General features: G+C 40.3%; 1 protein-coding gene across 1 annotated transcript; it reads left to right on the top strand.

Moving 5' to 3' along the window:
• The first annotated feature begins 7,941 nt into the window (after window positions 1-7,941).
• Window positions 7,942-8,901, top strand: LOC126083217 (olfactory receptor 13C7). The gene has a single exon (XM_049896696.1). It carries the CDS (start codon window positions 7,942-7,944, stop codon window positions 8,899-8,901), a length of 960 nt encoding a protein of 319 aa, XP_049752653.1.
• The last annotated feature ends 4,085 nt before the right edge of the window (window positions 8,902-12,986 follow it).

Here is a 12,986-nt window from a genome sequence, read left to right as displayed (position 1 = left end):
ATTTCAGATAAATAGATTCATACAATATGTAGTCTTTTGTGTCTGCCTTCTTTCACTTAGGATAATGTTTTTGAGGCTTATTCATGTTATAGCACGTGTCTCAAGTTTGTTCCTTTTTATTGTACACTAGTATTCCATTGTATAGATATACCACATTTTGTTTATCTATTCGCCCATTAATGGACATTTGGAGTATTCCCAGTTATTGGCTATTATGAATAATGCTGCTATGAACATTCATGAGAGACTTTGTTCTCTTATGTGTAATTGCTGGGTCATATGGTAAGAATTCTTCACCAATCCCAGTGCCGGTACCAGAGTTCAAATGCATCAATTCTTCTTTGGTCTTCCTTATTCCTTGTCCAGCTTTCTCATGCATATGAGGCAATTGAAAATGCCATGACTGTGTCAGGCGCATCTTAGTCCTTGAAGTGACATCTTTGCTTTTTAACACTTTGAAGAGGTCTTTTGCAACAGATCTGCCCAATGCAATACATCGTTTGATTTCTTGACGGTTGCTTCTGTGGGCATCGATTATGACTGGAAAAGAATATTGAATACACCATGCACTGCCAGAGGAATAAATAAATCTGTCTTGGAAGAAGTATAGTCAGAATGTTCCTTACATGTGAGGATGGCGAGACTTTGTCTCACATACTTTGGACGTGTTATCAGGAGGGACCAGTTCCTGGAATTGGACATCATGTTTGATAAAATGAGAAAAACAGGAAGACACTCAACATGATGGATTGACACAGTGGCTGCAAAAATGGGCTCAAATATAGCAATGATTAGGAGGACGGTACAGGACCGGGCAAGTTTTATTCTGTTGTACATAGGATCGACTAGATGACACCTAACAACAACAAAATGATAAGAATATGTTTAAGTCTTAAAGAAACTGTCAAACTGTTTTACAAAGTAGTTGTATCATTTTACATTCCCGTAAGCAATGCATGATAGTTCCAGTTAATCCACATCCTTGCCAACACTTGGTATTGTTAGCCTTTTTGATTATAACTCTTCTAGTAGGCATGTGGAAACCCTGGTGGTGTAGTGGTTAAGAGTTACGTCTGCTAACTAAAACGTCGGCATCCACTAGGCATTCCTTGGAAATTCTGAGGGGCAGTTCTACTCTGTCTTATAGGGTTGCTATGAGTCAGAATCAACTCAACAGCAGTGGGTTGGGTTTGCTTTTTGGAGTAGGTATGTAGTGATAACTCATTGTAGTTTTAATTTGCATTTCCCTGATGGATCATGATGCTTAGCATCTTTTCATGTGCTAAGCATCACAAAAGGGGCACTAAACAACTAAACACAATTTAATTGGGTTGTCTGTCTTATTATTGAGTTGCATGTAAGAGTTCTTTATATATTCTGGATACAAGCCCTTTATCAGATATATATGATTCAAAAATAGTTCCTCCCAGTATTTTCATTTGTCTCTTTATTTTCTTATGGTATTGTTTGAAGACAAGAATTTTTAATTTTGATTAAGTCCAAATTATCAAATTTATCTTTTATAGCTAGTGCTTTTGGTTTCTTATCTAAGAAATCTTTACCTAAAGTCACAAAGATTTTCTCCTATGTTTTCTTCTAGTTTTATAGTTTTGAGTTTTACATTTAGGTCTATGATTGATTTTGAGTTAATTTTTTATACGGTGTGTGGTAAGGGTCTCATTGTATTTTTGCATATGAATATCCAATGGTTTCAGTACCATTTGTTGAAAAGTCTATCTTTTCCCCCGTTGGGTTGCTTTGCCACTTTTGTTAAAAAGCAATTGGCCATAAATGTAAGGGCTAATTTCTAAACTTTCTATTTTGTTCCACCTATTAAACTTTAAGCTATGGCTATAAAAAAAAAAAAAAAAAAAAAAAATTTTTTTTTTTTTTTTTTATCCCCTAGTCACATTGGGCCCTTTATGCCAAGAGACCAGCAGGCAAGGAAGAGTTGCTATCCTAGTGGAGGGTAAGCAACCCTGATCATAGTAGGAAAGAAGGCTGCTTTTACACAATCCTTTTGCAGAGAGGAAACCCTGGTGGCGTAGTGGTTAACTGCTACTGCTGCTAACCAAGAGGTCGGCAGTTTGAATCCGCCAGGTGATCCTTGGAAACTCTATCGCGCAGTTCTACTCTGTCCTGTAGAGTCGCTATAGAGTCGCTATGAGTCAGAATTGTCTTGACGAAAATGGGTTTGGTTTTTTTTGGTTTTTGCAAGGAAGGGCATTTTTGGCATCTCTTGATTTTACTCTGCCCAATTTTGATACCAATGGATAGTTGCAGCACCTACCCCCTGAAAAGGGAATGGTGACTAAAAGTTCAGATTCTTGAGAAGGAAGATCTGGGTCACCCTAACAGATAAGCCACCTAGACCAGGAGAGGTGCTAACTGAGAGAAACAGGAATTTAGAATGATTAGAAAAGGAGAGAAATGATGAATATCATGTGTAGGGGTGTTCATCTGGGGGATAAAAATATAAAAAGGAAAATATGCGGAGAAGTGGTTATTATAAAAGCAATATAAATGGTCAATTATAGCAGGAAGGAAGAATTTGTGATTAAGATGGGGCACATGGGGGGCTTCTGGGCTGACATAATTCTATTTCTGTTTCTTGACCTGGTGATGTTTGCCTTACAATAATTCATTAAGCCATACATTTGATATGTGTGATTTCCTTTATCTGTCTTATTTTAGAATAAGATTTTCTAAAAAAGAAATATCACCTATAATAAAGAAAAAATAAAATATTTAGGGGTAAATTAAATAAAATATGTGCAGGACTAGTACACTGAAAACTACATACATTTAAACCAAAAAAACCAAACCCATTGCCATCGAGTCGACTCTGACTCATAGCAACTTTATAGGATAAAATAGAACTGCCCCATAGGGTTTCCAAGGAGTGGCTGGTAGATTTGAACTGTTAACCATTTGGCTAGCACCAAGCTCTTAACCACTGTGCCACCAAGGCTCCGTATAGTTAGAAGACCTAAATAAATGAAGGGATATATCACGTTTATGGATCAGAAAACTCAATATTGCTAAAATGTTATATCTTCCCAAATTGAGCTATAGATTCAATGTGATGCCAATCATAATCCCAGCAGGATTTTTTTGCAGATATTGAAGAGCTGGTTCTAAAATTCACATAGAAATGCAAAGGAAATTCTAAGTAATCTTAGAAAAGAAGAACAAAATTGTACGTGACTTCAAAACATAATATTAAAAAAAAAAAAAACCCCAGTGCCATCGAGTCGATTCTGACTCATAGCGACCTTTACAGGACAGAGTAGAACTGCCTCCTAGGGTTTCCAAGGAGTGCCTGGCATATTTGAACTGCTGACCCTTTGGTTAAAAGCCATAGCACTTAACCACTATGCCACAAGGGTTTCCTCAAAACATAATACAAAGCTACAAAAATCAAGGCTGCGTGATACTGACAAAAAAAAGTAAGTAGATCAAAGAAATGGAGTAGATAATTTGGTCCACATTTATATGGTCATTTGATTTTTTGTTTTTTTACAAAGATGTCAAAGCAATTGAATAGGGTAAAGGAAATTCTTTTTTAATAAATGAATGTCTACATGTAAAAAAATGAGCTTTGATTGCTAACTCATATCATTCACAAAAATTAATTCACTATGATCATAGACCTAAACATAAAAGCAACAAATATAAAGCTTTTATAATAGAACATAGAAAAATATCTTTGTGACTGGGGGTAGGCAAAAATTTCCAAGAGAAGATATGGAAAGTAATAACTAAAAGAGAAAAAAATGATAGAGTTTATCAGAACTAAGAACATTTGCTCAGCAAAAGCCACCAGTAAGAATATGAATAAGCGAGCCAAATAGACTGCGCAAATATTCACAATGCACTTATTTGCCAAAGGACTTGTATCTAAAATATGTAAGGAGCTCATACAACTCAGTAATAAAAAGCAAAACAAAAACTGATAAAATTAGGCAAAAGTTTTGAACAGATACTTCTCAAAGGCCAATTAGCACATGAAAAAATGACTCAAATCATTAATGATCAGAAATGCAAATTAAAATGACAATGAGATACCACTATACATCAATTAGAATGATTAAATTTAAAAAGACTGACAATACCAAATACTGGTTATGATGTGGTACAACTTAAGCTCTTGTACATTGTTGGTAGGGGTGTAAAATGGTACAAAAAGAAAGATCTAGCAGTTTATTATAAAATTAAATATATCCCTACACTTCGACCTAGAATTTCATTCTCAGGTATTTACCCAAGAGAAATTGAAATATATGTCTACAAAAATATTTGCATGAGAATGTTCATAATAGCTTTACTCATCATAGCTAAAACTGGAAACAGCCCAGATGTCCATCAACAGGACAATGAATAAAGAAACTATGGATATTCATACAAAGCAATACTACTCAGTGATAAAAAGAGAGGAACTACTAAATCATGTAACAACATGGATGAATCTCAAAAACATTATTCCGAGTGAAGCCTTGCACAAAAGAATACTTAATGCATTAATATGATATTTCTGAAAAAGACAAAGTTGAAGAAGATTTTAACAATGGGGGGGGACTCTGGGTAGGGCAGTGTTGGGGATTGGCTGGGAATGGGCATGAAAGAACTCTTTGTGATGGTGGAATATTCTATAACTTGATAGGATTTTGGGATGATACACTTAAGATTTGTGCATTCCACTATAAGAAAATTTAATGCAAAAAAGTAGATCTCTCTCTCTAAATATATGGTATAATGATTTATGTACCTTCCCATTTTCTCCATTATTCAAAATCTGGCCAGAAGCTGCCTTCTCCTTTAAGTTTCCGCAAGGCTCCAGATGTAATTCTCCCAGAGTACCACCGGTCACACCCTTGAGCGCTTGGTTTAGAAGCTGTGCCCACAGTTGGTCCCTTAATGCTATGGGCAGAGGGTGTTCCTAAATAATTCTTATCTTTCCAGCTGCTCTTTTCAAGAATTTTAAGTATTTTGAAGTTTGTGATAATTCAAGCAAGACATGGAAAAACTCCCCCTCATGTCCTTCAGTGGCCTAAGAATGGGAAGTTCCAACAAGAGCAAAAGAAGGAAGAAAGAAGTCTTCCTGGAGTGCTTTCAGCATAATTGGATCTTGGGAATGTGTCCCAGAAGTATAAAAATTTCCTGAGTTTGTTTGATTCTGTTTCCAAACTTTTAATCACTTCAGGGAGCACAATAGTCCCAATTGCAGTACTGATTTCAAATTAACTTCTTCATGTAATAACGGCCTTTCCTTTGGAGATTTTGCCTAAAACACAGAACCAAGACAAAGTGGAAGAACAGGCTTTCCTTCTTCAAATCAAAGTAGACATCTCAGCTTGGGCATTTCAGACTTGTGTTGCTATTTCTGGACCATGTACATTTCCCAAGCTATAGGGACTCTTTCTTAGTAGGTTCTTAATAAAGGTAAGTGAGGGTTCTTATTAGAGTAATCCTCAACCTTTCAGCACAGTAACATTTCTAGCTTCCAATGTGATATTTCAAAGTGGTTGGTTTTGAGAAAGGAAGAAATTTCATGAGTACCACAAAGACTGAAACCCTTCTTCCCGGGTCAGAAAAATCTAAATGGCAAGAAACCTAGGGAACTTTTCAGTATCAGGTTATGGACTTACTTAACTTCAGAAAGACCCCCCGAGCTGGTATGGTTCCATGGTTTCAGAGCCTCTTATGGCACAACTCCAGGGGGCACCATTGACATTATAGCCACAAACATGGTCGGAGTTGTCCTGGAGTTAAGCTTCAGAGGACCCCACTTACACAATGAACCCTGTCAAAGCTGGAACTCACTGGGACTACCTTGTTTTTCCAGGTCTTGAAAGTTTTCTACCTTCGACAGGGTGCAGTCTTACCACTTTTCTATTGTTCGTTTTAGTGGAAAAAAATTGAGTTTTCCTTCTCTGACAGGTTTCTGCCTTACACAAGTTCTGGCTTTACTTGTATTGCCTACAATGTAAATGGAGTTCCTGGAATTAGGCATCACAGTGGTCTGGCCTAGGAGGGGGCCCCACAGGATGAGCTGTCCAGACTTTCTGAGCCTTCAACAAGAGCAGCTCTGTTTTGTATTTGGGAGTTCTGCATTTAAGAAAAAAAAATTTCTTTCTTAAAGAGTTTGAATATCACTGATTTCTTCCAATCCCAGCATAGACTATGGGTAATCTGAGGCTCTGAGAGGAGAAAGAAGTACTGAAGTTTACCCAACAGTTTAGAAGTTTAATCAGAATACAGCCCAAATCTCTGGGTTTAAAGATCTGATAACTTTCCACAAACTCAAAGCAATTCCAGAAAGAGGCTAAACCACCATGTATGAATGAGGAAGCAGAAGTCTGTCTGCTTGACTCAGTATGAAGAAGAGCTTTCTGATACTCCACAGCTCTGCAGATATGGAACATACTGTTCAGGAATACAGTGAGCTCTTTATCACTGGACGATATCCAGCTGAAACTAAAAGTTATGCATCAATGCTGTGCAGAAGAGGATCTAGAATGGGAGAGAGGGTCTGACTAGATTATCTGGGGAACATAATCAGTTGAAGGATATTAGTTTGGGTGACATACCTAGCAGTCGAGTCAAAAGACTCAAGAACTGTTAATATCTACTGATTCCAGAGTGGACGTTCACCTAGAGAGAAGGTAATACAGGAGAAAAATTATCAAAAAAGCACTCTTTTAGTTACCTAGAGAACTAGTTTTCCAGAAGCTGGGATCCACTGCAAGTTTCTGAGGCCAGCCCTCCTGTCTATCGTCATGTAGTATCAGATTCAAATTATCAGGGACAGCATCAGCATTTCCAGAGCATAAAGTTACCTTGGAACTAGCCCCCACCACCACCCTTTTCATCTCTCCATGTCCAGTCTCCTCTTGTCCTTAAAGGCCCAGCTGGATTGTCTATTGCCAAGGGGGCCTTCTGTGGCCTTTTCTCTCACCAATGCCCAGAGTGTCTTTTCTGATGATGTGACCTCTCCTGGACCCTTTTGCTTCCCCTCCCTGCCAAGTGTGAGTCCCCTTAAGCCAGGGCCCTAAGTCACCCCTGGTCCTCACAAGAATTGTTACACCCACATACTGATTGATCAACAGATGTTTTGGTGGGTGGATATTCAGATGAATAGATGGATGGACGGATGGAGGGAGGGAGGGAGGGAGGGAGGGAGGGAGGGAGGGAGGGAGGGAGGGAGGGAGGGGTGGAGGGAGGGGTGGAGGGGTGGGTGGATGGGTGGGTGGATGGGTGGATGGGTGGATGGGTGGATGGGTGGATGGGTGGATGGGTGGATGGGTGGATGGGTGGATGGGTGGATGGGTGGATGGATGGATGGATGGATGGATGGATGGATGGATGGATGGATGGATGGATGGATGGATGGATGGATGGATGGATGGATGGATGGATGGGTGGGTGGGTGAAAAGCCCTGGGGATGGTGTTGCCCATGAGAAAGGAGACCCTGGGAACAACAAGAGTATGTTTTCTGTGAGAATGATCTGGAGAGAAGAAATAGTTATAAGGTAAAGGTTCACAACTAATCATTTTACTAGTACCTGTCACGAAGTGGGAAGAATATGCAACAAACTTAAAGTCACTTTGCAGATCGAAGTTTAAGGAGATAAATTGCCAAATAGCATATAATGCCACTAAAATGGATGTGTGATATGTCTTATCTCTAACCAAATACATTAAATCCCAGAGGCATCATTTTAAACCTTATAAATTTAGTGTCCTGTGGCCCCAAAGTAATTTATAATTTTATTGCTCTTTTTTCTCAAAAAGAAATAGAGACTATGGACTTTCAGAGCTATTTTTTAATCACACAGCCAGACAGGGACTCCAGACCAGATGCCCTGGCCCCATGCAAGACAAAGAATGTAGAGCTTGGATCTCTGAGTATTTTCTTCAGTTGACGGAGGAGATACACTATGGAAAGTGCTAATCAGACCTCATCTGTGACAGAGTTTGTTCTCCTGGGACTCTCAGCTCACCCAAAGCTGGAGAAAATGTTCTTTGTGCTCATCCTCCTGATGTATCTGGTGATCCTGCTGGGCAATGGGGTCCTCATCCTGGTGACTGTGTCTGTCCCCCGCCTGCACACGCCCATGTACTTCTTCCTGGGGAACCTCTCCTTCCTGGACATCTGCTACACAACCTCCTCAGTCCCCCTTATTCTTGACAGCTTCCTCACTCCCAGGAAAACCATCCCCTTCTCAGCCTGTGCTGTGCAGATGTTTCTCTCCTTTGCCATGGGAGCCACAGAGTGTGTGCTTCTGGGCATGATGGCATTTGATCGCTATTTGGCTATCTGCAACCCCCTTAGATACCCTGTCATTATGAGCAAGGTGGTCTATGTGCCCATGGCTGCCAACTGCTGGGCAGCTGGAAGTGGTGCCTCCATTGTTCAAACCTCTCTGGCAATGAGGCTGCCCTTCTGTGGGAACAACATCATCAACCACTTCACCTGTGAAATCCTGGCTGTCCTGAAGTTAGCCTGTGCTGACATCTCCATTAACATGATAAGCATGGGAGTGACAAATGTGATCTTCCTGGGAGTCCCAGTACTGTTTATCTTTGTCTCCTACATCTTCATACTCACCACCATCCTGAGGATCCCCTCAGCAGAGGGAAGGAAAAAGGCCTTCTCCACCTGCTCTGCCCACCTCACAGTTGTGGTTGTCTTCTATGGGACCATCCTCTTCATGTATGGGAAGCCCAAGTCTACGGACCCACTGGGGACAGACAAGCAGGACATTTCAGACAAGCTCATCTCCCTCTTCTATGGGGTGGTGACCCCCATGCTCAACCCCATCATCTACAGCCTGAGAAACAAGGATGTGAAGGCCACTGTGAGGAATCTGGTATTTCAGAAACACTTCACCCAGTAATGTAAAGAGATATCCCTGTAGTTCTGTGCTTCTTGGCGGCTTTCCCCCAAGAATCTTAGAAGAATGTGTCCTCAAAAGAAGGTAAATATGAAAGATGATTACTAGGAAATCAAATTATACATGTAATGGAGAGTTTTAGATGTTACTAGAACCAACTTCTAAAAATGATTAAAACCCTTTCTTTCTACAAGTGTTGATCCCAAGAGCACTCCCTAAAAGCTGCTTGCACTCTAATCTCAGTCTCAGAGTCTGCTTCCCAGGGAACCCAAACTGTGACACCATGCAAATACCAATGCTCGAGTAACACACATGTTCTCTTTTCAGAATCTATGGGCACTGACGACACTTAACCAGAATCATGAAGAATAAATAGCTGGGTGAGGCAGTATAGTGTTGTCAGCCATCAGAAGACCTTGGTTAGAGTCCAGCTCTCCTACTTACCATGGCTGTCACCTTAGAGATAACTTCTCTAAAATTTGCCCACAACCCACACTCTGACCCTATCCCTAGTTCAGCACTTCCCAATCTTCTTCCTGTCATGAAACACATAGAAAATAATGGAATTTATATGGCACTTGGGGTAAACGGATAAAAAAAAAAAGGCAATTTACCTGGGAGCTTAGGTGACTCCATGTGCTGCTTTTCCATGCCAGATGAACTGGAGCTTGGCACATCGGTAGCCCATGAAACATTAGCTAGAATTCTCTGCTCTAGGCAAAATGTCTCCTTCCTTAGCACCTGCTGAGAGTATGTACAGTCATGTCCCTTCCCCTGGCCAGAGATGATTGGACACTTAAACCAAACTGGGCTAATTATATCTTCTCTCCAAGGAATTTGGAATTTGTATATTGAGAAACTTAGTTGGCATAGGGCTCTTGAACTGAGATATCATGTAAAGCTAGGACTGATCCAGCCACATGCCTGCTAGTGAACAGAAAGCTGGTCTATAGAGAGAAACAACAAAGCAAATGCACAAAAAGAACCATGCTTATGTGAAAACAGAATTAGAGGCTGCAATACATGAGCTAAGACTTGGAGGAGGCTTTTTCATTTACCTTTTTTATTGTATTTTAGATGAAGGTTTACAGAGCAAATTAGTTTCTCCTTAAACAATTAATATACTTACTGTTTTGCGACATTGGTTGTCATCCCCACAACATGTCAATGCTATCCCCTTCTTGACTTTGGGTTCCCTATTACCAGCATTCATGTCCCTTCCTGCCTTCTTGTCCTTGCACCTGGGCTGGTGGGCCCATTTAGTCTCCTTTTGGTTTATGGGCCTATCTAATCTTTGGCTATAGAGACCTTTAGGGTTGCTATGAGTCAGAATCGACTCTATGGCACTGGGTTTGGTTTGGTTTTGGAATCTTTCGCTGAAGGGTGAACCTCAGGAGTGACTTTAGTACTGAGTTAGAAGGGAATCCGGGGTCCATGCTCTTTGGGTTTCTCCAGTCTCTGTCAGACCAGTAAGCCTGGTCTTTGTGTGTGTGTGTGTGTGTGTGTGAGAGAGAGAGAGAGAGAAAGAGCGTTAGAATTTTGTTTTACATTATTCTGCAGCTCTGTCTGGGACCCTCTGTTGTGATCCTGGTCAGAGCAGTCGGTGGTGGTAGCCAGGCACCATCTGGTTGTGCTGGACTCAGTCTAGTGGAAGCTGTGGTAGTTGTGGTCCATTAGTCCTTTGGACTACTCTTTCCCTTGTGTCTTTGGTTTTCTTCATTCTCTCTTGCTCCAGACGGGGTGGGACCAGTGGAGTATCTTAGATGGCCCCTCACAAGCTTTTCAAACCCCAGAGGCTACTCACCAAAGTAGAGTGTAGGACATTTTCTTTACAAACTATGTTATGCCAATTCAGCTAGATGTTCCCTGAGACCATGGTCCCCAGCCCTCAGCCCAGTAAATTCAGTCCCTCAGGGAGTCTGTATGCGTCTATGGAGCTTCCATGACCTTGCCTTGGTCAAGTTATGCTGGCTTCCCCAGCATTGGGCACTGTCTTACCCTTCACCAAAGTTACCACTTATCTATGGTCTATTTAGTGTTTTTCCCTCCCTACCCCTCCCCACACTTGTAACTATCAAAGATTGTTTCTTTTTTTGTGTAAACTTTTTCATGAGTTTTTATAATAGTGGTCTCATACAATATTTGTCCTTTTGTGATTGACTTATTTCATTCAGTATAATGGTCTCCAGATTAACCCATGTTGTGAGATGTCTCTCAGGTTCATCATTGTTCTTTATCACTGTGTAGTATTCCATTGTGTGTATGTACCATAGTTTGATTATCCATTCATCTCTTGATGGGCATTTAGGTTGTTTCCATCTTTTTGCTATTGTGAATAATGCTGCAGTGAACATGGGTGTACATATGTCTATTCATGTGATGGCTCTAATTTCTCTAGGATATATGTACCTAGGAGTGGGATTGTTGGATCATATAGTATTTCTACTTCTAGCTTTTTCCAAAACGGTTGTACTATTTTGCATTTCCACCAGCAGTGCATAAGAGTTCCAATCTCCCTGCAGCCTCTCCAGCATTTGTTTTATTCTGGTGTGTGTGTGTGTGTGTGCGCGCGCTAGTAATGTCAGGGTGAGATGGTATCTCATTGTGGTTTTGATTTGCATTTCTCTAATGTCTAGTGATTGTGAGCATTTTCTTATATGTCTGTTACCTGCATAAATGTCTTCTTTGGTGAAATATCTGTTCAAATCCTTTGCCCATTTTTTAAATTGAATTATTTGCCTTTTTGCTGTAGAGGTGTTGGATTTTCCCAGAGATTTTAGAGGTTAGAACTTTGTCCAGTTTGTCACAGTCAAAATTTTTTCCCAATCTGTAGATTCTCTTTTTACAGCTTTGGTGAAGTCTTTTGATGAGCATAGGTGTTTATTTTTAGAAGATTCCAGTTATCTACCTTATCTTCTGGTGTTCGTGCATTGTTATGGTTTGTATCCTATTTATGCCATGTATTAAGGTCTCTAGTATGACCCTATTTTTTCTTTTGTGACCTATATTGTTGTCGTTGTTTTTAAATTTAGGTCTTTGATCAATTTTGAATTAGTTTTTGTGTATAGTGTGAGGTATGTGTACTGTTTCATATTTTTTGCAGATGGACATCCAGTTTTGCCAGCAGCATTTGTTAAAAAGACTGATAGACTTTGGGCCTTTGTTGAAGATCAGGTGACCATAGGTGGATGGATTCATATCTGGGTTTCCATGGGTCAATGTGTCTGTCATCGTACCAGTATCAGGCTGGTTTGACAACCATAGCTGTATAGCAGGTTCTGAGGTCAGGTGGTGTGAGTCCTTCTACTTTATTCTTCCTCTTCAATAGTGTTTACTTATCTGGGGCCTCTTCCCTTTCCATATAAAGTTGTTGTTGTTGTTAGGTGTCATCGAGTCAGTTCAGACTCATAGTGACCCTATGTACCACAGAACAAAACACTGCCTGGTCCTGCACCATCCTTACAATGGTTTTTATGCTTGAGCCCATCTCGTTGAGAGTCTTCCTCTTTTCCGATGACCCTGTACTTTACCAAGATTGATGTCCTTCTCCAGGGACTGATCCCTCCTGACAACATGTCCAGATTATGTAAGACACAGTCTCATCATCCTTGCTTTTAAAGAGCATTCTGGTTGTACTTCTTCCAAGACAGATTTGTTCGTTCTTTTGGCAGTCCATGGTATATTCAATATTGTTCGCCAACACCACATTTCAAACACCCAACTCTTCTTTGGTCTTCCTTATTCATTGTCCAGCTTTGACATGCAATATGATGCGATTGAAAATACCATGGCTTGGGTCAGAAGCACCTTAGTTATTCAAGGTGACATCTGCTTTTCAACGCTTTAAAGAGGTCCTTTGCAGCAGATTTGCCCAGTGCAATGCGTCTTTTGATTTCTTGACTGCTGCTTCCATGGCTGTTGATTGTGGATCCAAGTAAAATGAAATCCTTGATAAATTCAATCTTTCCTCTGTTTATCATGATGTGGTTTTTTGGTCCTGTTGTGAAGATTTTTGTTTTCTTTATGTTGAGGTGCAATCCATACTGAAGGCTGTGGTCTTTGATCTTCATCAGTAAGTGCTTCAAGTC

This window comes from Elephas maximus, chromosome 9 (assembly GCF_024166365.1).
Source record: "Elephas maximus indicus isolate mEleMax1 chromosome 9, mEleMax1 primary haplotype, whole genome shotgun sequence".
Taxonomy (NCBI): Eukaryota; Metazoa; Chordata; class Mammalia; order Proboscidea; family Elephantidae; genus Elephas; species Elephas maximus.
This window is presented reverse-complemented; position numbering and strand designations above follow the sequence as displayed.